The sequence below is a fragment of the Tenrec ecaudatus genome, chromosome 6, assembly GCF_050624435.1.
Source record: "Tenrec ecaudatus isolate mTenEca1 chromosome 6, mTenEca1.hap1, whole genome shotgun sequence".
NCBI lineage: Eukaryota > Metazoa > Chordata > Mammalia > Afrosoricida > Tenrecidae > Tenrec > Tenrec ecaudatus.
The window spans coordinates 78,052,902-78,080,102 of NC_134535.1; the positions used below are offsets into that span (position 1 = coordinate 78,052,902).

General features: G+C 37.1%; 1 protein-coding gene across 1 annotated transcript; it reads left to right on the plus strand.

The window, feature by feature from the left end:
- The first annotated feature begins 13,953 nt into the window (after positions 1–13,953).
- LOC142450963 (olfactory receptor 6C3-like) lies at positions 13,954–23,682 on the plus strand. The gene is made up of 2 exons (XM_075552897.1): positions 13,954–13,969; positions 22,724–23,682. Exon 2 carries the CDS (start codon positions 22,744–22,746, stop codon positions 23,680–23,682), a length of 939 nt encoding a protein of 312 aa, XP_075409012.1. The 5' UTR covers positions 13,954–13,969; positions 22,724–22,743.
- The last annotated feature ends 3,519 nt before the right edge of the window (positions 23,683–27,201 follow it).

Below are 27,201 nucleotides of genomic sequence, written 5' to 3' on the forward strand. Positions count from 1 at the left end.
CTCATAGTTGATGACTACAAAACACTGCTTTCTGAGAAAGAGATCAATGGGAAAGAAGCTCAATAAGGAGGCGACAGAACTAAATCCTACAATTAGGCAACTTCACCTGATAGATACAGATCTCTCCACCTGAATGCAAAAAAAAAAAATTACATCATTTTCAAGTTCACATGGCACATATTAGAAAACAGCCCACATAATAGAACACAAGTCAAGCCTGAGTAAATTCAAATATACACAGGTCACTCAGATTTCCCTCTCAGACCACTATGCCAAAAAGTTGGAAATCAATGAAAGGAAGACAAAAAAAGACCCAGGCAAACACTTGGAGGATGAACAACCTGTTTCTCCAAAAGGAGTGGGCACTGGCACAAATCAGAGATGAAATTCGGAAGTTTATATAAACTAATGAGATTGAGATTACAACATACCAAAGCCTATGGAATACAGAAAAATCAGTGATCAGAGGATGCTTGATAGCAATAAATGCTCATATGAAAAAGAAGACAGACTTATGGTCAATATGCTATCACAAAACTACCAACAATTAGAACAAAGTCAACAAAATAATCTCTCTAATAGCAAAGGAAAAAATAATAAAAATCATGGTGGAGATAAATGAACAAGATACAATGCAAAAACAAGCAACCAAAACCTAAAAACAAAAAACATGCAATAAGAAGCAGCTTCTTCAAGAGGATTAACAGAATTGACAGACCATTGGCAAACATAACCCCCAAAAAGGAAGGAGCAGACATCAATAGCTAGAATGAAGGATGAAGCAGGGGTAATTACAAAAGACTCCAATGAAATGAAAAGATTAATTATGTAATACTCCCAGGGTCTGTACTCCAATTAAAGCAACAATTTGGAAGACGTGGAAAAAAACTTGGAAAAACAACTTCTCCTCAGATTATCCCATATAGAGGTCAAGGACCTTAACAGACCTATAGCAAAATTTTAAAAATAGGTAAGTTTATCAAGGAATTACCAACTAAAATATCTCTTGGCTCAGACGGATTCACAGGGGAATTCTACTAAGCATTCAGGGAAAAGTGGACACCAATTCTACACAAGCTCTTCCAGAGCATAGGAAAGGACAGCATACTCCAAAACCCATTCTATGAAGCTATTATAACACTGATGTCAAAAGTGGGCAAGGACCTCACATGAACAGAGAATTACAGACCGATATTTCTTGTGAACACCAATGCAAAAATTCCTTAACAGAATTGTGGCCAATAGATGACAAAAGTACATAAAATGCGTAATTCATCTTGACCAAGTGTGATTAATTTCAAACACTCAGGGGTGGTTTAATATCTGGAAGTCCATCAACATTATCCATCATATTGACAAGAAAAAATGATAAGAATCACATGATAATAATAATAGACTCAAAGCGTTTGAGAACATTCAACACTCATTCCTAATAAAGACACTCAAGATGATAAGATTGGGAGGATATTATCTTAAAATACCACAAGCTATATATGAAAAACCAGTAGCCAGCGTTATAGTAAATGGAGAAAAGACTAAATCTATCCACTTAAAAGGGACCAGGCAAGGATGCCCCTTGTATACACTTTAATTCAACATCATTCTGGAGGTCCTAGATAATAACATAAGACAACTGAAAGACATCAAAGGTATTCATCTGAAGAAAGAAGTAGTTATCTTTGTCCACAGATGACAGAGTTCTATATATTACAAAACCAAAAAGCTCCACATTAGAAGTACTAGAAGCAACAGAGGAATTGGTCGAGTGGTAGGACTCAAGGTCAGCAAGCAGAAGTCAATCGGATTGCTAGGCAAGGGTTATGCCTAACTAAAAAAATAAAAGGCCTATATGAGGAAAATTACAGAACTTTATTACAAGAAACCAAAAATGACCTTCACAAATGCAAAAATATGCCATGCTCATGGATTGGGAGAGACAACATTGTAAAGATGCAAATCTTACCCAAGGCTCTACACAAGTTCAATGCTATCCCAATACAAATTCCAGCGTCTTTTTACAAAGAAATGGAAAAAATGACTACCAAGTTCATATGGAAAGGGAAGAAGCCCAGAATTAGCAACGAACTTTTCAGAGTTGAATGAAGTCAGAGGGCTTGCATTACCTGACTTTAAAGCGTATTATACAGACAGAGTTGGCGAACAGCATGGTATTGGTATAATGACAGCTACTCAGACCAAAGGAAAGGAACAGAAAATCCAGAAATAAAGTCAGTAGTATACAGGCAACTGATCTTCGATAAGGACCCAAAAGGTATCAAATGGGAAGCAGACACGCTCTTTAACAAATGCTGCTGGAAGAATTTGATATCTATCTGCAGAAAAATGAAGCAAGACCCTATTTCACTCCAACACAAGAATAAACTCAAGGTGGATCTCAGGCCTCAAGGTAAAACCTCAAACTATTAGGATCATTAATGAGAAAATTGGGACAAAACTAAGAACTTGGTGCAGGGAATACACAGGCTAAGAGAAATAGGTAATGATACACACAGAGAAAACTAAAATAGACAAGTGGGACATACTAAAGATAAAACAAACACTGTGTATGTTAAAAGACCTCACCAAAAGAGTCATAGAGATCCCATAGACTGGGAGAAGATATTTAGCAATAACATATCAAATTACTTATTACTAAATCTACAAAACTTTGCAGGCCTACAAGATATAAATTAATATCCTACTGAGGAAGTGGGCAAAAAACCCGAACAGAAAATTCACAAGTGAAGAAATCCATATAGCCAATAAACATATGAGAAAACATTCCCAATTATTAGCTATTCAGGATATGCAAATCAATACAATTATGAGATACGACCTAACACCCCCAAACCCACAGATATCTCAATTCAAAATTTCACCAAGCAGCAAAGGTTGGAGGGGGTATGGAGAGGTGGGAACTTTCATCCATTGCTGGTGGTCTTGTAGATACGTACAGTCACTGCGGAAAGTAATTTGGTGATACCAAAGACAAATGGAGATTGAGTTACCTTACGACCCAGCACTTCCCCTACTAGACATATACTCAGAAGAAGTAAAAAACAGATCACGACCACACATGTGTGCTGCAATGTTCACATCGTGGAGAGTTCACATTCGCAAAGAATTGGAAACAACCTAAATATCCGTCAATAGACAAATGGATTAAAAGCTCTGGTATATATACACAATGAAATACTACACATCCCTAAAAAAACAGCAATGAAAACATGAAGCATATTGTCTCATGGAAAGAGCGGAGGAAGTTCTGCTGAATGAAATTATTCAAGCACAAGACAACTACAACACGAGTCCACTGAGGTAAGTTCAAACAGTACAAGGGAAATAGAAGAAAATGAACATACCCCTTAGCTTAAGGTAAAAAGACCACATACTCTGGTATGTGCCAGACCAAACCTAAGGATGCACAGGGCATCGATAAAAAAAAGAAGAAACAAAATAGGTGTAGATAGTACCACACCTGAAAGACATCTCATCCTCCTCTCCCATGCCATTAAGGCCCACAGAGGGAGCGGGAAGAAAGTGTTGGCAATGGGGGAGCAGGGTACTAATCCACCCATAGGGAAGGTATCATTTATCTCTTTACAGCAAAGGGAGAGGGAGAACTGACCTCATTCCGGTGTATCAACCCTAGAGGACTATGGATCTGCAAGGACCAGCCATTAGCAGAGAGGACTGCAAGGCTGGCCCTGGCTCGTTACAAACACCCCTCACTAGATGGCACCGATACTGAGGGCAGTACTGAAGACAAAGTCTGGGGAGGGAGACTGGTCTGTCCCATCCACATGGAACAAATTAAGAGGGAAAGAGAGAGCAAGTACACTTCACCCTGGCCCACCAAGTCTGGAGGATGGCGTTCCTGCCTGGAGCAGCTAGCTGAAAGGGAAGACTGCAGAGCCAGCTTAGTTCAGGACATGCCATCTCCTCCCTAGTTCACATGCAGCACTGAAAATATAGTGCGGGGAGGGTGACTGGTCTGATAAAGATAGGTGTTTTTATCTAGGTATGTACATATAAGAATAGTAGGGAAGAAGACACACTTTGTGCCTCTACTTAATTCAAATGTCTGAGATGAACTTTATATTGTTTCCTCAAAGTCAAGAATAATCAGTTAGTGCCAAATATGCATTTATGTCTAATTATGATGTGGAATGTTGTTGATGAGATTGAATTAAAATATTTCCCCTTTTCATCATATTAACAAGCTATGAACAAATCATTAGGCTCAATCAAGTACAGAGAGAGACGATAACTTGATCAATAAGCAAATATTTTGGGAGTTTTCAACTGTTGCAGCTTTTCTAGTGAGTCTGTTGAGATTAATTGAAGAAGAAAGAACTGAGTAAACATAGAGGAAAATTTGAATTAAAAAAAATTAGACCTTAATGTAATTGGATTTCTAAGCGTAATTCCTATCTAGTGTAACATAAACACTATAGTAAAACAGAAAAGTAAACAAACACCAGAAAAGAAGTAGAATCACTCAAATGTTCTTATTACTTTGTCAAAGGGACATCTTTTCTAACCGAATATGGCCTTGAAATTACAGTTCTTTTCTTACTTTGTTCTTCAAACAAATAGTCATTTTTGTTTCCCAGGTGGTTGTCAATATTCATTTGATGGTAGAGATGCTGGAAGAACAGGATGTAAGACTGTTTTGAGAGTGAATGCCCTGAAGTTCCTTTCTACTCTTATTATTTATTCAATGTTAATTAATGCAATGATACTTTAATTTTTATTTTTGAATGCTTCACAGTTAGTCTCTTGGATCCTTAGAGGAAATGTAATAATCCATTTTAATGAAATGGTGGAAAGAATACAAAACTTGGTCATGTAAGCCATGCTCAGCAGCCAAAGAGAAATATATATCTGGGCTCAGAAATTTGGTAGTAATGTTGTTAATAGTTTGTAGTTGCCTTCTACTATTTTACATAAATACATTCTTGAGATAATTAATCTCCCAAAATCCAACTTATATCAATTTGACCCAGACTCATCGTGACACTCTGAATCGGAGTGAACTCCCTGGCAGTGAGGTTGGAAAAACCAGGGAGTTGGAAAACCCAATGATTTAAAGGACAATGAGGTCCAATGAAGGAAAAATGATGTGATTGTATTTACAGAGTGGTTTGAAAGGAGTTTAAGCAATTTAAAGGAGCATACTTTCAAAACCATGCTGCATGACGTTTAGTTCTAAATTTGTATTTCAATAAAATATTATTTATGTCCCTTTGTTTTATATTTACTCTGGTCACAGGATTTGGGCCTAACATTACTAAGTTAGAAAAACAATTTATCTTACAAAACAGTTCAGAAATATTCAAGCTAGGAGACCGTGGAAAATAGAGAAAATGATCTGATTGTAATGTGAGGTCCGATAACAAATTCAGCATCTATTTATTTGGAGTTTATTTTAGACAAGTGATCATTTTAAACATACTATCACTGTGTGTTAGACATTGGCACCTAACCTTAAGGTCAGCTATTCAAACCCTCAAACATTACACAAGAGAAAGACGAAGCTATCAGCTCCAGTAAAGATCTGCAGAAGCAGAAACCCCATCGACATTTGCTATGAGTCAGGTTAGACTGGATGGCGGCAGTGGGCTTGGCTTTGGGTCCATATTAACCATAGCAAGACCTGGTGCTGTAGCAAGTTAGATATTACGCTGCTGAACAGAAGACTGTCCGCTCAACACCTCCAGTCGCAGAGGGAAAAGAGGAGATAGTTCACTCCCATAGATATCGACAGTCTCAGAAGCTCTTTATCAAATTGCTGTGAATCAACAGAATACTCAAATTATAAAACCATACCATTAATATACCATGCAAGTACATTTTGCTGAAGACCATCCAATAAAAGTACATTGACAGGGAGCTGCCAAAGGTTTAGACCAGATTCAGAAGATGGCATGAAACAAGTTATATCATTGCTGATGTCAGTTAGATCTTGAAAGAAGCAAAGAATACCAGAAAGATGTTTACTTATGCTTTATTGATTATCCAAAGGATCTGACAGTGTGGATCATAATGAATTATGGATAATCTTCAGAATAATGAGAATGCTAGAAAGCCACATTGTGCTCACGAAGAACCTATACATGGATCAAAGACAGTTTCTAAAATCAAGAAAGATGTGTTTCATCGTTGTATTCTATCACCACATTTATTCAATCTTTATACAGAGAAAATAATCAGAGATGCTGGATTATATGAAGAAGTTCAGTGTCAGTATTGGAATAAGGCTTATAGACAACCTGAGATATGCAGATGACATAACCCTACTGATTGAAAATGAAGAGGAATTAAAGCATCTGCTGATGAAGATTGAGCATTGCAACCTTCAGTCTGGATTGCAACTCAACATCAAGAAGACCAAAATTCTCATAACTAGACAACTGGGCCATTATTAAAAATGAAAAGCAAAAAAAAAGCCTGATGTTATCAAACACTTTGACTTACTGGGACCCACAATCGATGACCATGGAAGCAACAGCAAGAGAGCAAATGATGCACAGGATCTCTTTAAAATGTTGAAAATCAAGGCGGTAACTTTGATGACTAACGTATTCCTAACTCAAGACATGTTTTATTCAATTGCCTCATGTGCGTGTGGAAGTTGAATACTGCCTAAAGAAGAATGAAGAAGGGATGCACTTGAATTGTACTGGTAATAAATAAACAAATACATAAACAAATAAATAAATAACGGTATCATGGACAGCCAAAAGGAAAATAAGTGTGTTTACAAGCAAAAACAGCCAGAATCCTCCAGAAAGGCAAGAAAGGTGAGATATTAACATACTTTGTACATATTGTCCGGAGAGACCAGTCCCTGGAAAAGAACATATAGCCTGGTAAAGTACAGAGGCAGTGAAAAAGAAGTAGACCCTCCAGGAAATGTATTGACACACCGTGGCTGCAGCATGGGCTCAGACATAGGTACAACCGAGAGGCTTGTGCAGGATGAGCAGTGTTTGCTTCTGCTTTCCATCGGGATGAGATGAGTTGGAACTGACCTGATGATACCTAACTAGAACAACAGGAGGCAGAATCAACTTGATGGCAGTGGATTGGTTTTGATTTCATATACTAACCACGACGCCCTGTAGGACAAACTAGAACTTCATCACAGGGTTTCCAAGGCTGTTCTATTTAAAGACTAGGTGGTGGATGGGCTTAAACGATTTACCTGTGGATTGAGGGATTCAGGGTTAAATTACTGCCCCACCATGGCTCCCTCTGTACAGTCTTGGAAACTGTGGGGTATTTTTACTCTGTTCCATAAGGTAATTGTGACTTGGAATCAACTCCATCACCACAAGAATACAACACAGACTAAGTTGAGAATTAGACATTGTCTGAAGTTTCAAGAATGCACATGGTAATGTGAGAATGACTCTGGTGGATTGCAGAAGGTTGAATTAAAGTGTGTATGGTGCTCCATTCAATGGATAAGCAACCTACAACTGTGTAATAAGGTAGTTGATTTCTGTTGTCATTGAAATGTGCTAACTACAAGGCTATGTCTATCTAAACATACCAGCAGGCTTCAAGGAGTTCATGAAAAAATTGAACTGAAAAATAATGGTATTTATCTCATGAAACTTTTCCAGCCCCAAGTCTGTTAGTATTTTTTTTCAGGCTAATAATCACTCTCAGGAAGGTGATTATTACTAATTAAAACAGAGAAACTAAGTATCCTTTGGTGGCAATGCTGACATTTTGCAAACATACTACATGCTGTAAAATCAGTAATTGCCATATATACTCAAATAAAAGCCAACTCAAATATCAGCTGAGGCACCTAATTTTACCACAAAAACTGCATTAAAAATGTGCTGAAAACTTGGCTTATACATGAATATATACGGTAAATTTTAGCTGAGACTGAAACAACAGATTGTGTTTGTGTCTGAATGTGATGGGATAGAGAAAGAAGTTATACCAACATGGGAGAAGTCAACATCACATAGATGAGATAGAAGAACAAGTCTCAGATTCACTTGTGTAGAAGACCAGACAAGTGCTGTACTACACACATATATATTCTTAGTAGTAGTAGTATTTCAATGTGATTAAACTTAGTTCTAAATTTATTAGACAAGTTATTCTCTAAATTATTAGATAAGTCCTAATTCAAAAAGTTTTCAGATAAGTAGTTAAGAGGCTTTTTGGTCAATAGAATAAATCCCTTTTTGTCAGTAGAGTATATCACTATTATTAAATATTAGGTATTTCCAAGATGCTTCTATTTATTAGTCATTTTATTGCAATTAGTTACAATGGTAGTTATATAATATGTTGTCAATTTGAGGCTTAAGAGTTAAGGGGTGGAGTTTAGCCTGTCAATCTGGCCCCAGCTTGATGACCTCACTTGGAGGCAATAAGGAGATAAATAGCTCGTTGGAGGTGAGATACACACTCACTCACTGAAAGCCACTCTACTGACAAGACACATGTATCTATGCTAATGGCAGTGAGAGTCCTGGACCTGGAGGAGCCACATGGAGACCCACATCAGTGCTGAGATGCTTCCACCATCACTGGATCCACAGGATTATCCACCCACTGGCCTGTGATCTTCCTGCATTCTGCATCATTGCATGTGTTTTGTGAGTCTTAAGAGGACTTTGTAGATTTGTATCACACATATAGCCTAATATCAGATTTTATGGACTTGCTCTGTACTGTGCTGGGATGTTCTCAATATTCAATTGCTCTTGTATATAAAGCTCCTATACACATATGATTGTGACAATGAATTTGTTTTTCAAGTCTACCCAGACTAAAATAATTGCTCTCTAATTGGTTTGAAGTCCTGGAGCATCTATGTGAAGGGAGTAAACAATTCCATAGGGTTTCTAGGCTGTAACCATTCAGAAGTAAATAATGAGGTTTGCCTTTTTCAAGGCACTTCTGGTAGAGATTGATGCAAACCTTTCTACTAACATGTACTAGAATTATTATCTTTCAGCTAGTGGTTTGAGTGCTTAATTGTTTGTGTATCCTAGAAAGTTCTAATGACTAATTTAATGTTCACAAAATTTAGAAAGATATACAGAGAAATAAATGGTACATTTATAAATGAATAGATTGAAACATAGAAGAATTAAGTGATTTTTCAGACCTAGGAAGTAATTTGGAACAATATCCAGAGATTCTATCTTTCCCTATGAAAAGTCTATGCAAATATCTATTAAATTTTAGTAACATAAGCATGATATGTTGAAATCATTTAAATAAACATCTTAAATCCAGCTTTTCTTGAGACTTCTGTTTGATGAAAGATAAAATTCCTTGAATAGAAATAGTTATTATTTTACATGTTCAAAGTATTTAAGAGGAAATCTCATCAGCCTTGTTTCTAAGGAGCACTCTGGACATACTTCTTCCATGACGGATTGTCCTTTTGGCAATCCATAGTACTTTCAGCATTCTCCAACAGCACTCTATTTTATATGCACCAATTCTTCAGTCTTAGTTATGCAAATGTCCAACTTTCACATGCATATGAAATGCACATGAAAATACCATGTCAGGCACACCTTAGTCTTCAAGGTAATCTCATGCTTGGTTACCTCAAGGTAACCAACACACCAAAGAGGACTTGTGTGGCAGATTTGACGACTGCAATTCATAATTTGATCTCTTGATTGTTGTTTCACTGAGAATTAATTGTGGATCCAAGCAAGACAAACTCCTTGACAACTTCAATGTTTTCTCTTTTGACCATAATGTTATCTACTGATTCAACTGTGAGGATTTTGGTTTTCTTTCACTGATTTTTAAGCCATACGGAAGGCTGCAACCCATTATTTTCAACAGCAAGTACTTCAAGTTCTCCTCATTTTCAGCAAGCAAGGTTGTGACATCTGCATATCTCAGCCTGTAAATAAGCCTTCCAATCCTGATGCTACATTCTTCTTCATATTATACAACATCTCTGATTATTTTCTCAGCATACAGACTGAACAAGTATTGGTGATAATATGTAACCCTGATGCACACCTCTCTTGATTTTAAACCATGTAGTATGGCCTTGGTCTGTTCACACAGCCACCTTTTGAACCATGCATAGGTTCCTGAAGAGCACAATGTAGGGATTATCATTCTTCTCAAAGCCAACGAAGTAGTTTGTTATAGTCCACACAGTCAAATTTCAACATAGTCAAGATTACGGAAGTAAATATTTTTTCTAATATTCTCTGCTTTCATCCAAATTCCATCTGACATCAACAGTGGTATTCCTTGTTCCATGTCCTCTTCTTAATATGACCTGAACCTCTTGAAGTTCTCTATGAATGTACTGCTGAAACCACTGTTGGATGATCTTCAAAAAAAATTACATGCATATGATGTCAGTGATAGTGTTCTATAATTTGGACATCCTATTAAGTTACCTTTCTTTAGAATTGATGCAAATATGGATTATGTGCAGTCAATTGGCCAAGTAGTGATCTTACAAATTTCCAGGCATAAAGCAATGAGTGCGTTCAGTGATGCGCCAGCTTGTTGAAACATTTAAAAGGATATTCCATCAATTCCTAGAACCTTGTTTTTGTCTAATGCTTTCAGTGCAGCTTGAACTTCTTCAGTACTATTGGTTCTAGCTGATATATTTTCTCTTGAAAGGGTTGAATGCATACTAGTTCTTTTTTATATAATGACTCCATGTATTCTTTCTACCGCTTTGGGTTGTTTTTTGTTGTTGTTGTTGTTGTTGTTCCTTGCATCATTCAATGATTTTCCCATAGAACCTTTTGGGATTGTAACTTGAGACATGATTTTTTTTTTCAATCGTTGTACTGTGAGCTCGTATAACATTCCATATATCAATTGCAACAAGTATATATGTACATATGTTGTCATCATAATTTTAAAAATTACTTTCTATTTGAGCCCTTGGTATCAGCTCATTTCCCCCACACCCACCCTCATGACCCCTTGATAAATTATACATTATTATTGTTTTCACATATTACACCAAATACTGTTTCCCTTCACTCACGTTTCTGTTGTTCATCTCCCAGACAATGGGTGGTGGAGCGGGTTCGGGTTATGCATTAATCATTGCTATTAGTTCACCCTTCCTCTCTTCCTCCTCCCACCTTCCCCTGACCCTCCTGGTATTACTACTCTCATTTAAGTTCCTGAGGGGTTTATCTGACCTGGATTATGCTTGTCAAGAGCTCTTATCTCTAGCAGTGTAAATGCTCTGATCTAGACAACTGAAAGGCAGGACTGTGGTCATGATAGTGGGTGGGGGAGGGAGGGGAAGGAAGCCTCAAAGAACCAGAGGAATATTGTGTTTCATTGGTCCTATACTGCACACTGGTCAACTCATCCCTTCATTTCTACCCTTCTGAGGGGATGTCCTATTGTCTACAGATAGGGGTTGGGTCCCTGCTCAGACCCCACTCATTCTCAACAATACAGGGTTTTTGTTGTTGTTGTTGTTGTTTTGGCTCTTCTGGTGCCTGTTACCTGATTCTTCAAGACCTCATGATCACCCAGGCTGGTTTGCTTCTTCCATGTGCTAGATGACCTCTTGTTTAACTTTAAACCTTTAAGATACCAGTTACTAAATCTTTTGATAGCTGGACATCATCAGCTTTCTTCACCACACTTGCTTATGCACCCATATTATCTTCAGCGATTGTTTTGTGAGGGTGAGCATCACAGAAGAGGCATGCATTTTTTCTTGAGTTATTTAAGTATAAGATATTCTGCATGTGTTCCTCCTTTTTGGTTTTCTAACTCTAGGTTTTTGCACATTTCGTTATAATATTTAACTTTGCTTCTTGTGCTGCCCTTTGAAATATTCTTTTTTTGGTCATTTTACTGGGGGCTCCTACAATTCTTATCACAATACATACACACATCTATTGTGTCAAGCACATTTGTTGTCATCATCATTCTCAAAACATTTGCTTTCTACTTGAGCCCTTAATATCAGCTCCTCATTCCCCCCCCTTCCCCATTCCCCACTCCGTCATGAGCCCTTCATAATTCATAAACTATTAATATTTGTCATATCTTACACTGTCCGTCGCCTCCCTTCACCCACTATTCTGTTGTCCATCCCCCAAAGAGGAGGTTATATGTAGATCCTTGTAATCGGTTCCCCCTTTCTACCCCACCTTCCTTCCACCCTCCAGGTATCGAAACTCCAACCACTGGTCCTGAAAGGATCATCTGTCCTGGATTCCCTGTGTTTCCAATTCCTATCTGTACCAATGTACATCCTCTGGTCTACCAAGATTTATAAGGTAGAATTGGGATCATGATAGTGGGGGGAGGAAGCACTTAAGAACTAGAGGAAAGTTATATGTTTCATCATTGCTACCCTGCACACAGACTGGTTCATCTCCTCCCCACAACCTTTAAGTAAGGGATGTCCAGTTGCCTACAGATGGGCTTTAAGTCTCCACTCTGCACTCACCCTCAGTTACAATGATATGATTTTTTGTTCTTTGATGCCTGATACCTGATCCCTTCAACATCTCGTGTTCACACAGGCTGATGTGCTTCTTCCAAATGAGCTTTGTTGCTTCTGAGCTAGATGGATGCTTGTTTATCTTCAAGGCTTTAAGACACCAAATGCTATATCTTTTGAGAACCGGGCACCATGAACTTTCTTCACCACATTTTCTTATGCACACATTGTCTTTAGTGATCATATCAGGAAGGTGAGCACCCACTGATATGATTTTTTGTTACTTGATGCCTAATAACTGATCCCTTAGGTACCACTTAAGGATGCAGAATAGTGTGCTTCTTCTATGTGGACTTTGATGCTTCTGAGCTAGATGGCAGCTTGTTTATCTGCAAGCCTTTAAGACCCCAGATGCTATATCTTTTGATAGCCAGGCACTATCAGCTTTCTTCACCACATTTGTTTATGCACACATTTGTCTTCAGCGATCCTGTTGGGAAGGTGTGCATCATGGAATGGCAATTTTATAGAAAAGCATATTCTCGCATTGAGTAAGTACTTGAGTGGAGGTCCGATGTCCATCTGATGCCTTAATATTAAACGTATAAATATATGAACTTAGATTTATTTCCCCACCATTCTATATAAATATATTTGCATATGTACATGCCAGTATCTAGACCTCTATAAATACCCTTTGTCTCCTAGTTATTTCCTCTACTTCCTTTTACTTTCCTCTTGTCCCACTATAATGCTCAGCCTTCATTTGGGAATCAATACTTTCTCTCGGTTACATTGCCTTTGCTGAATCCCTACCATGCCTCTCACACCCTCATTGCCACTAATTTTGGATCACTTGTTCCCCTGTCCTGGGTTAGTCAAGACCACCTCCTTATCCCCGTCTCCCCCTCTCCCGTGTCCCCCTGGAACCATTGGTCCTGTTGTTTTCTCCTCTAAACTGTTCATCCTGCCTATCTTATCTAGATAGATCTGTAGAGATAATAATATGCACCAAAAACTAGGCATAGCAAGACAGGTGGTGAATGAAAACACAGCGATGACAACAAAAAAGAAAACCAATGACCTATAAAAGAATAAATTAATTAAAGAAAAGAAAACAATTAAAAAAAGAAAGAAAACCTGTAATTAGATCATGGTCTGATTTTTGAACTCTAGGCATGTCCTCCAATCAAGTCTAATGGGGTGCCACGCTCTGACCCCAGAGTCTATCCTTTGTATTGCCTTAGGAGATCCCTTCTCTGCTCCCCCCGTTGCTCTGCTGCATGCCTTTTTTGTTTTGCTTTGGTGCCGCAGGGTCAGTCCAGGCCAGTACTGACACTGAGTCTCCAGTGTTGTCCCCTGTAGGCCCCTGGGCAAGTGAGATACAGTGTGTCTCATAGTGGGATCAGCCATATGGTCTACTCTATGCATTGACTATTCAAGGAGGGGATATTGTCTTCCATATATGGTGGGCCTGGATGTGCTCCACTATCTCTTCCTCCCCATTCATTTGCTCCAGTGTGCTCTGATCAGACATGTCCCTCTCTCCTAGCTGCAGCTTCAGTGCCGTCCTCTAAAGTAAATTCTTCTGGGAAGAGGGGCAGTTGTCCACATAGCTGGTATGAGACCGAGATCTCAGACCCCTGCACTGGCTCCCCACTCCACGTCGGCATGCTGCATTTGCATACCAGAACCCTGGATTTAAGTCTGGTCCCTCTTTCCGTGGTGACACAAACAATATCCTCCCCTTTGGTAGGTCAGTACCCTATTCCTATGCCACACATCTCTCTTTTTTTGTCCCCTTTCCTCCCTCCTCCCCTCCTTTTTAGTTGACTACCATATGTATGCCTGGATTTGATCTGGCCCCTGCCAGACTACCTGAGCCTCACCCCTGGAGTGTTTGTGTACAGTAGCCTATTCCCTCTGCCCCTTTTGCATTTTTCTTTCTTTTTTGTTTCTATAAACTTACCTCAGCGGACTCATGTTGTACTTTTCCTTTTGTGCTTGTCTTAGTTCACTTAGCATAATTTCCTCCAGTTCTTCCCATGCGGTGATATCCTTCATACGTTCATAACTGCTTTTTAGCGATGCAAAGTACTCCATTGTATGTATGTACCACAGTTTTTAAATCCATTCATCCATTGATGGGAATTTGGGTTGTTTCCAACTCCTTGCGTGTGAACTGTGCCGCAATGAACATTGGAGCACAGATGTCTGGCTGTAGTTTGTTTCTTGCATCTTTTGGGTATATGCCCAGTAGTGGGATTGCTGTGTCATGTGGTAGCTCAATTCCATCTGTTTTAGAAACTGCCAAATTGATTTCCATAGTTGCTGAACATACCTAAAGACCACCAGCAGTGGATGAGAGTTCCTTTCTCATCACAGCCCCTCCAACACTTCTGTCTTGTTCCATTATTCCAATTATTTTAATATTGTTCCTCATCATAACATCAGACATGGCTCTCAGGTTTTCTTCAGTTTCTTTGATTGTCTTATTTGACTGCTTTTCCCGTCTGCTGAGGTCTGCTTGTTTATCCTCTAGGTCACTGGTTTGATTCTCAGCTCCTCAAGTCTGTTGGCAAAGTCTATCAATTTGCCACTTGATTTTGTTATTTCATCCTTTAAGTCCTGTATTTCCCTTTGGTGCATTGCCTTTATCTCCTCTATCATTTCATCTTTTTTCTTCATTGCTTCCCTCATATCATCTATGACTCCAAGTAGCATTCTGAAAATTTCTTTTTGTAGCTGGTCAATATCTGCTTCTTCTATGCATACTGTTAGGTTCATGACTTCTTCTGGCCTTGTATTCTGTTTCTCCTGCTTTTTACTTGAAGCTGTTAGAACTGATTGCTATTTACATGTTGTTTTAGAGGCGCCTGAAACCATCTTCCAGAGTCAAAGAGCACTGAGCTCTCTCTTGGGGGACTCATATGAATGCTTCTATGAACTAGCTGCTGGTAGCTGTACTCAGGGGTCAGGCTATCGCTATATTTTCCTGTGGTTTCACTCTTACCCTAGTCATCCAGTATTCCATTTTTGGAATGTCAGTTGGATAGTCCTCTCATGGTATTATGGTTGGGTTGTTGTGGGCTCAAGAGCATCACTTCCCTGGCTGTTTTCTAAGTAGGCCTCACGGTGCTGGCAGCACCTCAGGTGGCCTGTGGTGTTTCTCTCTGCAACTGGAGTGCCGAGGCAGGTGTGTGGATATACCCTCCTTGGTGTAGAGCTCTGTAACTGGCAAGGGGAATTACCGTAGACAGAGAGGTCACCTTGGAGTTTGGGTGGATGTTCCTGAAGTAGCGTGGAGCCCCAGCAGTCGTGGTCAGGTGTTTCCCCCAGTCACTTGTAGGACCTTGGGGTTTAGGTTGCAGATGCCCCCACGCTTTGCAGGGGAGAACCCTTGCTGCTTGGTGTATGGAGGATGACTGGTGTGATTTTCCCAGTTGCATGCAAAGCCAAGAAATGTGAGTGAGAGCCACACCAGGTGGGCCTTCCGAGTTGTCCTAGGTGGAGGGTAGTGGTCTGGAGGCTGCTAGTGGCTTGTGAGAGGAAATAGAGTGAAAGGAGTGGAAAAAGAGGTAAAGAAGAAATCAAAGACTGGAGCAACAATGCCAATCAAATGAACGCCCACTGACACACACAAAACTAAAATGCACAGCAAAACAAAAGTGAAAACAGTAATAAAATTAAAAAAACAAAACACCAAAAAAGAAAACTTAATCTTCTGAATCTGTGGCAGGAAAGAGAGAAGAGAAGAAGATTAGAGAAAAGAGGAAAAAGTGAAAGAACAAAAAGAAAGAAAGAAAAATAAAGCGAAGGACAGAAAATAAAAAAATAGATAAAGAGATAACTGACCCCATGCTCTGCTCTGTGTAGTCTGACTCATGCTGTGTGTAGCACTGTCTTAAGGGACGGGCTGTCCACTGGGTGTGCAGAGTTGCCCTAGGCAGAGGGTAGGGGTTTGGGAACCAGTAGTGGCATGTGAAAGGAAATAGTGGAGAGGAGAGAATCATACCAGCAGAGAGAAGAGAAGAGAAGAAATTAAGAAAAAGAGAAGAAATGGAAAGGGGAAAAGAACTCAATTGTGCTCCCTAACTTGGCTGTGATGTTAAAGAGGGAAGAGAGAGACAAGGAGGAAATAAAGAGAGAACTGATCCCTGATTGCTTGAATTTGGGGCCAGAGGGGTTTAGACCCTTCTCCACAATGGCAGGTTGGTGTGCAAGGAACCAGTGGTGCTGGGCTGAATTGCCCTAGTTGGCGAGATCATCTTAGAGGTCTGATAGAGGTTTCCTTGGCAGCACAGTGTGCTGTAGATGGCTGTCACAGCTGTCTCGTGTGCTGTATAGTACTCCCACAGAGGGCAGTCTGGAGTTCCCTTGCAATTTGGGTTGATTTTCCCTAGGTGGAGGGTAGTGACCTGGAAGCCACTAATGGCTTAAGATAGGAGAGGGAGAGAAGAGGGAAAAATAAGAAAGAAGAAAAAAAAACAACCCCACAAACCTGAGCTCGTTGAGACTGACTGCAGTGGGAAAGATAGAAGGGCAAGCAAATAAAGTGAGAAAAATTGAGTGGTAAGTAAAGAGATAACTGAGATTTGATCACATGTCCATGGGACTGGAGAAGTTCCACCTCTTCATTAAGCTAGCGTGGTGGTGTATCCACTTGATGTAGGGTTCCACAGATGCAGGGTAGGATTACTCTCAAAAGCAAGATCACACCAGCGGCCAGGCATCAGTCCCACCATGGTACTGAGCACTGGAGTTCACTGGTATACCTGCCTTGTGCTGTGTGTAGCACTACAGCCTTGTGCTGTGTGTAGCACCACAGACCTCTGTAGGGCCCCAGGACAGGCAGGGCCTCCCTAGCTCTGTCAGAATCACTGAGAGGGAAGCTGGACTTATTGTCCTATCTAGACTGCTGGTGCCCTACTAGATCAGAGGATTTTATTTTTTATACCCCTGGCCAGCTAGAATAAAATCAAATTAAATTGTCTCCCTCAGTCTCTGGCTGCAGCTCTGTCAACCCTTTGAAATATTCTGTTCAGCTCTACAACTTCATTATTTTTCTTTTTGCCTTAGCTGTTCTGAATTTAAGAACAAGCTTCAGAGTCACTTCTGGTATCTTTTCATTCCTTTTTTTTAAAATCCTTTTGTTTTTGTCATTTTGTTCTTGATATCATTCCACAGCTCATTAGAATTTCTGTTGGTGTTCCTTGCAGAAAATCTGTTCTTCAGATTTTTTTGAAATTCAGACAGGATAGTCTGAAGATTGTATTTTGGCTCTCGTGAATGTGTTTTCATTTTCTCCACCCTTATCCTTAACTTAGATGTGAGCAATTGATGGTCTGTTCCTCAGTCAGTCCCAGTCTGGTTTAATCTGCTAATATTTAGCATTGCAAATATCTCTTCCCACAAATGAAGTCAATTTGATTTCTGTGGATTTGATCTGAAGAAGTACATCTGCACACTTCTGGTTTTCTCTTCATGGCTGGTTCCATTTTAATCATATTCCCTATATTCTTTCTGGTATTAGAGCTTGACTTAGTATATACCCAATATTACTACTTATCTGATTAATTTTCTCTGCTGCAACTTTCTAGTCTGACACAAAATTTCTAGAGATAATTGTTTTTTCCTGTAGTGTTTACTCTAAAGTTCAGTTGGCAATAAAAATTCTGTTACACATATATCATCAGAACACTTTTCAAAATTGTGATTAGACAAAGGGTTTTTTTTTCCTACACGTTCTTCCCACATGGTTTATAATCTCCATTTTTTAGGATAGTGGCATTTTTGTGTATGTTAACCATTAGCACATGAGAGGTTATCTTTGGTGCAAAGGAAAGTTGTGCTTAGAGACCCCCATAGATTACATGTTGGGCTCCTCTATTTATAGCCTATGGACATAGCAAGAAAGGTTGTGTTTCTCACAACCAAATTAAAGCATATGTTTTCTTGAATCACAGGAACAAAGACGGACTGTTTTAAAAATAAATATAATCTTTCTATAGCCAGTTCCAAGCACAATGGCCTCTGTTTTATTTATGTTCATGCATTTTTTCTAATAGTCCAGTGAGATATTTGCTTAATTATATATTTAAGTGATTCCATTCTACTTAAAATATTTTTTTTCACATACCAGTTTGTTAATGAAATTTTTTCAGCAATAATTATTTTTTAAATCTAAAATTATGTTTTGAGCTATGTTTAGGTATTTAGGTAAATGATGTTCTCTAGACTATGGGAACCATGTTTAATGTACTGGTCAAGTATTTCACTTACTATTCAAAACATGTAATTTTAAAATTTTTATTTATTTCTGACAGAAATTTCGCTCATCATTTTGCAGTTTTGTATAAAGTAGGTGTGGACAGTAATACTATATACTTTAAAGAGTAATGTAAATGAATTTGTTTGAAAATAATATTGTTCTTTTTAATATAGTATGACACTAAGTTCTCTATTGTGTTAAGCTGGGTTATCTAAATAACATAACCAATGACACCCATACGTATAGAGAAAAAAATTATACTAAAAAGCAATTTTATATCAAGAAGTCATCCTAATCCAGTCCAACTCAAGTTCATGGATCTGATTCTAGTCGGATCCCTCTTTTGGCTCATGTAATTGAAGGCAGATGATGCAGAAAGGTGAGGCAGGATGCAGGGAGATCACAGGCCAGGGGAGGCATAGTTACAAGGATCCAAGGTCAGTGGGAACACGGCTGGGCCCTGATAGCTTGTGGTTGGTTTCGAGGGTTAGGGGCCCACAGGGGGTTGCTCCTGGAGGCAGACAGAATCCAAAAGAGGAAGGTGAAAGTCCAAAGATAGATTAAAAGTTCCCAATGTCTCTTTTATAAAAAGGCCACAGCCCAAGACAGACATCATCAGGCTGTGACCGAATTGATAGTTTGGACTCCACCTCATGATTACCATTAATGAAGAGTATAGTAATCACTTTTCACATGTTCTACACTTTCACATAAGTTCAAGTTGACATAAACTCTAACTGCCACCCTAGTTTTAATCATAGTTCATTATCAATATGTATTTCTTTAACTATAAATATGCTTCCATCATATCCTTTAATCTATCTCCCAATAAAAAGCAAATAGGTAAATACATACATATATACATGACTACATAGATACATGCATACATGCAATGCTTTTACATACCCAGGTGCTGTCACAAATAGTAAATAATATTGATATCACATCCCTAAACTAAATGAACTCACTGGTTTTCAGCAGGCAGCAAATTTTTCTGAATAGTAGTAGTTTAAAAAGTAATAATGAAGGGCGCTACTTCTCCAGATTTTTTAGAGTTTGAAATGGAGCAGTTATCTCTGAATTTCTGCCTCCAAAATATAATATGTATTTTAAGTCAGCCTAGTAACAAAGTTCCTCACTATATATAAAATCCAGGTGAATCTGTCAAAAATTCTCTCTGAGCCAGAATCTACAAGATAGGAGTGGACTTTAAACTGTTGCTGAGTGGAGATCAACTCTATGGCAGTGGATTTGGTTCTTTAGGTATGAAAACATGATAGAGAATTTTTGTTTATGAAATATTTTTAAATGAATATATATTTTTAAGTGCTTATATATTAACATAGCATGATGATGCCATCTATGCAGTCCTCATTAAGACTGGTGCAAACTTCCAAATTACACTCATTTCCACGGAGCCAAACCTTACTCATAATAACTCCATAGCACAGGTAGAACTACCTCTGAGGGTTTCCAAAAATATAACTCTTTACCAAAATTGAAAGCATAGTTTTCCTCCCTTGGAGTGGCTCTTGAATTTGAACTGCTGACCTCATAGTTAGTAGCTCAACATGTAACTCACAATGTCACCAAGGTCTCTACTAATATTGGTGCTTATTGTAGTGTTAATAGAAAACAGACAACATCTGTTATTCCAAGCAGTAACTCTGTCTTTTAAACAGTAACTCCCCGTCCACTTTTCTCACCAGTTAATGGAAAAGTCTAATTCTACTGACTGTCTCTAGCATTGGTCTATTCCAATAGTCATCAGTACATCAAGTATGTCAAATACATCCATGTGATTATCTGAATCATATTGCCTATATGTTTGCTATCAAGTATTTAAAATATGAAAACAATAAAAATGAACAAAATATCACTAGCCTAATTTCCAATATAAAATTCATATGTTCTTCTTCATGAGAATTTTAAGATAATGGTTGAATACAAGGGCCAAGATGGATAGTTTAATGAACCAAAAATTAAATTTCCTTTTTAATAAGGATTAAATGTGTTCACCTTTATAATATATTTTTTCAAGAGTGTGATTATAATGCTCAAATTATAATTGCATTTACAAAAAAACTAGAAACCCACTATTCAGATTACAATCATTATTTATCTGTGAATTATAAAATAATCTTGAATTTTTCATGTGTCAGCATTTAACAAAAGACAAAAATAATAAATCAATAAAGGCATATGTGCAAAACATTAATTTTAATGAAGCTGGTTAATTAAAAATATATGAAAATCTTAATTTTTGTAGGAAAGCAAATTTCATATTTTATTTATAACTAATGAAATGTTAACATGACAGTGAATATTAAGCAACTTGTTAATAGAAGAAATACATAGAAGTCATCATTTCAGGTCCTCTGTGGGATACAGATGTATGTAACTCTTCTCAAGGGAGATCAACTATAGAAAGGATTTAGCAGGATATTGAGAAAGCTAACTGCTTCTTTGAGAATTCCCTTTCGGTCTAGAATGTAACATATGTGGCTTGGACTTTGCTTGGGTCCCAGGAGAGGGATATGCAATCTTTGCTGAGGTTAAAACAAGTATGACTTGGAAATTTGAGATATAAGTCTAATCAGGGGAAAGCAGACCATAGTTTGAGAGTCCATGTTCATAATACTTCCTGTTAAATCTTATATATCTGACTTCTCTCTTTAAATATTAGTTCTAGATTATGATTTATTGGAGGGTATTATAATCTATTTCCATATGTTCTGAAGGTTTTTGAAGTCCCTTTTCACTCTGTAATTTTTCCCTTGAGCCATCTTAAAATTGAGAACTAAGAAAATGCAATTTGACTAGTGTGAATTTTACTAGTTTCGAATAGGATGGGAACACATAACATTTTGCTTTTCACAGCAGAACTTTGATGATGAAAAACTGGAGGTAATAGCTGCCAGAATTTTAGTAGATAAAGTTCATAGCATATGATATTCAGAGCAGAATTTGAATAGTGGGGGATTAACTGAGTTGATAAGAAAAATGGAAGAAGTTTTTCTAAGGATTTCTGCATTATCTACTTGGATGAGTGTCTTTATGGAAAAGATAAGTGTGGGACAGAATTAAAAGGGAATATAGCATTTCACACAAAGCTTAGTACCTCAGGAAGATGAACATTTACACAAAAAGGTGCTGAGCTATAAACCAGTCACTAGAATGCTAAAACCAGAGGCAAGTGATCACTTTCAGTCCCCCCCAAAATTTTTTATATATAAACACCACAAATCTAGCAAGCCATCAAGGATGAGGACGATTATAAGGAAATAATTAGACCAACCAATAAGTGAGTAATTGAGTTCTTTTATTCATTAAAGAATTTGATTATTTACTCTATTTTGATTTACTAGATATAGTGTTCTCATATTGTCTTGACAATTAGATTAATAAAGCTTAAGGCTTTGCTCATTTGATGTATGTACAGATTGTGATAAGAGCCTTATGAGCCCCAATAAAAAGATAAAAAAAAAGCTTAAGGTTAAAAAGTAAAATATATTGTATTTACTAATTCCTTATAAATGATTTATTATGTCCTGAAATGAGTCATGAGCTGTAAAATCAGTGTTTTGTTTCACTTTTGCTTTTTTCATGAGATTAAGCTCATCTTTTAGGCTTTAGGAGATAGAATCACTTAATAATCTATCACTGAGGAGAAAAACTATGTCCTTCCTATGAGTGTCCAACAAAAATGAAACATGTATTGCATAAATTGAAACAATATGAGGATTAATTTTCTTATTTACAATTTTAAAAAAATTATGCTTACCATTACATTTCTTAACTATTGCTATATTTTTAAATGAGAGATAGAATAAATATGCATAAAATAATGCCAACAAGATCTGAAAAACAAGACAAAAATTATGGATTCCATAGGATAATCCAGAACTATATTGACAATTGTTGTATTGATCATGATGAGCTATATCTTTCATTTCTTCCTTTTAATATTTTGTTCACCTAAATATGTTTAAAAGATGATTTAAGAGAGAGAGAGATGAACAACCACAGTGTGATCACAGAGTTTGTCCTCTTAGGCCTTTCTGATGATCCTGACCTTCAGATTGTGATTTTCCTCTTTCTGTTCATCGCATATATTCTAAGCATCACTGGAAACATGACTATCATCACCCTAACCTTGGTGGACTCCCATCTGCAGACCCCGATGTATTTCTTCCTCCGGAATTTCTCCTTCTTAGAAATCTCCTTTACAACAGTTTGCATCCCTAGATTTCTGGGGGCTATTATCACCAGAGATAAGACCATTTCCTACAACAGCTGTGCAGCTCAGCTCTTTTTCTTTATATTTATGGGAGTGACCGAATTTTTCCTTCTCACAGCCATGTCCTATGACCGTTATGTGGCCATCTGCAAGCCCCTGCATTACACAACCATCATGAGCAGGAAGCTCTGCACCTTGCTTGTATTATGTGCTTGGCTGGGGGGGTTTCTAACCATTTTCCCACCCCTTATGCTTCTCCTCCAGATGGATTACTGTGCTTCCAATGTTATTGACCACTTTGCATGTGACTATTTTCCACTCTTACAACTATCGTGCTCAGATACATGGCTCCTAGAAGTAATTGGCTTTTACTTTGCTTTGGTTACGTTGCTATTCACCTTAGCATTAGTGATTTTATCCTACATGTACATCATCAGGACTATTCTGAGAATCCCCTCTGCCAGTCAGAGGAAGAAAGCTTTCTCCACTTGCTCCTCTCACATGATTGTCATTTCCATCTCGTATGGGAGCTGCATCTTCATGTATGCCAACCCTTCCGCGAAAGAAAAGGCATCAGTAACCAAAGGAGTGGCTATTCTCAACACCTCTGTGGCGCCCATGCTCAACCCCTTCATTTACTCCCTGAGGAACCAGCAAGTAAAACAAGCCTTCAAAGACTTGCTCCAGAAAGTAATGTTTTTGGAAAAAAAATGAAATTTATTTTTACAAAGCTTTTTAGCAAAAATACAGACACATGTAGTTGCTACAAGTTAGAATGTGCTTGTCACCCATGAGTTCCTCTCTTTTTGTATGAAGAACAATCACATAAAAATTTGAAATTCTTAAGTATTTGTACAAGAGTGTTTTTTCTTTTAGAATCTCTTTACCTCACACATTGTTTAATTCAACATTTTCCAAAGTCATTTCTCCCACTTCTGTGACTGAGTTTCTCCTACTTAGTGTTGGTTAACATATTTGAAAATATGCTTAAATATTTCAAAATCGTATGCTTTTCTTATTAACATTTACTCTATGTTAAAATAGAGTAAATTAGCTTTAGTTCAGCTCCTAAAAGACATAGGTATTATTTTATTTGGTACTTCAAATATGGAGTTCAAAATTTATGTAACTTTTATGTTATTTTCATGATGATAATATGTATGGAAAGTTCATACTCTACAGGCATATTAATTAAAATCTATTCCTGGAACTAATATGCATCATTATATTGTACTTTATATAGCCTATAGTTTGTTAAAATTAGTGTACAAAATTTAGAAAATATTCATCACCATATTATTTTTATAGAATTTTTATACTATATTCCTTGCCATTGGGGGTGGCTCGAATGGAAATATCTACTTTTCTGAAAATTAAAGTTATCTTTAATTTGCAAAATACAAAAACAATTTTAGGGTGCGGTATGATTATTCTAATTGTATGAACATTGTTTTATTAATAAATGGATGAATTTAAAGTATGAAATACCAGCTATTAGCAATATTATGGAGAATTTCAACTTATAATGTTCATTTGTTCCTTCTCACAAATTGTGTTGATAAGAAAGCTTTGCCTAACACATTTCATTGTTAAATTTGTAACATACATAATGAAATGTAAAATAAAAATAATAATTTCAAGTAATTGTAAACTAATGAAAAGTATTGTTATACAGTTTCTTAGTATAATTGAAATAATTTTAGTTCTTACATATCTTCCTTAAACTCAAAAGACATGCAGTACCATGTGAGAAAGACACATGGCAACGTCTCTCTGAGAGTTTACAGAGCTATCAGATTCTTGGTGATACTTGAGGTATTGGTGATACCTTAAAATCATGTTTGCCTGTGATTTTAGTAGTATTAAAGAGCTCTTAAATGCTTATGTCTTTACTCATTCACAAATTTCAGTATCTATATGATTCACTGATAGAAAAATTTTAATTTCTGCATGTCTAACAATGAAGGGGAAACATTAGAAAATTTATCACAAGCAGTTTTACAACTGATATACTATTTCTGTGAAAAGTGCATGAGGATATTAAGCTTGTAAATAATAATAGGTTTGTCCACCTCACTAAGAATTTTCCAAAAATGTTGGAAACAGTATGTTACTCAGTCCTAATTCTGACATTCTCATTGATGCACTTACTATCACTGAGAAGATAATTTAAAATATCTTGAGTTGGTATGTATATATACACACACACACACAAATTATGTGTCATGCAACTTTCTTCTGAAAGAACTTAAGTAAATACTAATCTGGTAATATATGTATTGGTTTAGAATTTCACTTTGGAAATAAAATTGAATTTTTAAGTGAAAAAAGTTAGCTAAACTTAGAAACGCTAATAGTCCTTATTTTCTTATGTTCTTAATTTTCTTAAGTTGAAAGTTAAATATTATTACTGAAAACTGCAATCAGAAGCCAACTATAAATTCAACAATAAAAAAGCAAAAATTACCCATCTTACAACTTATAAATGTAAAGTTCATTATAAATATTAATCTACCAAGTTAAACTTAATGTCAAGTATACACTCAAGTCCACCATAGCAGATAACATTTTTTTCTTCTTGGCCTGATTTACAAATATTGCCATATACTGTTTTCTCACAATTATTGCTTTTGTTCTGTACTGCCAGTAGAGTTTAAAAGCATAACATCAAGTCACAGAAAATTATTATTGTATATGTAATATATTTCAAATGCTAAACCAGTTATGGTCTAGTTGATGGCGACACCATGCACATCAGAGTACAACAGTGTTCCATAAGAATTTCAGTGATGAACTTTTGAAAAATAGGTAGCCTCGGTCAAAGAGAAATCAGAAAGTAACAAAAATTTAAACAACTTTAAAATGGGTCAAACGTGAAATCAAATGTCAGACTAACATTTTAACCTCCCTACATCTGCCATAATCAACTTCAAAATGCTCCCTATATGATAGATAGTAAGGCTATTCACATTCCTTGACTGTACTTAGAAGGGATTCACTGGAGACAATCAATTATGGGATCCTCCAAATGGATTTGGGGTTTTGACTGCCGTCCATCACCTTCTGCAAACTAGGTGTTCATAATGTAGGCTGTGATACCACTCCCTCCTTTGGATTTGGGTTTTATTGATTATAATCCTTGCATCACACAGACTGGTACATTTCTTCCATGTTGATTTAGTTGATGCCTTCCTTAGATAGCCAGCCTTTAAGACCCCAGATGCTATTCATTCTGAGAGTGTGGCACCATCTGGTTTCTTAACCACACATTGCTATAACACCCATACCTTCAGTGGTATGCCCTTCACAAGGGCACTCATTGAGAGGGCCATGTCGTAAGGATTAATTGTCCTTCACTTTTACATTGCTGTTGGGATTGTAGAATTATACAACCCCTGTAGAAATCAGGATGGCCCCTCCTTAAATAAATGCAAATGCAAGTACTTTATGGTCCAGCAACCTCTAAACTAGATAGATAAATACTGTAACATGAATAGACATATGTACACTTATGTATATTGCAGCAAATTCCATAACAGAAAAACCAAAAACTCCCATTACAGAGGAATGAAAAAACTCCAGCACATCCATACAATGGAATATTATACATCAATAATAACAATCATTTTAAAATACTCAGTGAGAACTCTCTTAAACACAGCAATTCGTGGACAAACCTAGAGAACATTGTGCTTAGCAAATACAGTCATCTTACAGAGATAAATATTTAATAACAACATTTTGTAAGGAAAAACAAAGCAAAATAAAAGTCATGTATACACAAAAGACAAGACTTTGATGACTATGAGTAGGCCAGGGATGGGGCTGGAATAAAGATAGGAGAAGGAAAGGATATTGAGAAAGGAGGGGAAATGATGTGGTAGCAGGGATAAAGTAAGAGAACCACATTTATGGAAGGTTTCATGGGATATTGTTGATTTCTTGAGATTTACTGTGTAAATATATACAACATGCTACTTTAAAAAAATCCCTTCAGAATCTTTATCCCTCAAACATGGGAAGCTAAAAAAAGAGGAAAAGTAAAATGGATTTGGAGTCTTTAGTGACAAAGAAATTCATTTCAAACAAACACACAAAAAAGGGAAAAAAACTGTTCTTAGATTGGGGGCTAGAATTGTACACCAAAAATACATTCATATGCCTATAGTTTATATCTCTCTCTGATTAATTTTAGAGCAATCATTATCACTTTATGATACAGAACATTATAAA

Coding starts and splice junctions, on each gene's coding strand:
- LOC142450963 (XM_075552897.1), top strand. CDS start 22,744: ATGAACAACCACAGTGTGATCACAGAGTTTGTCCTCTTAGGCCTTTCT.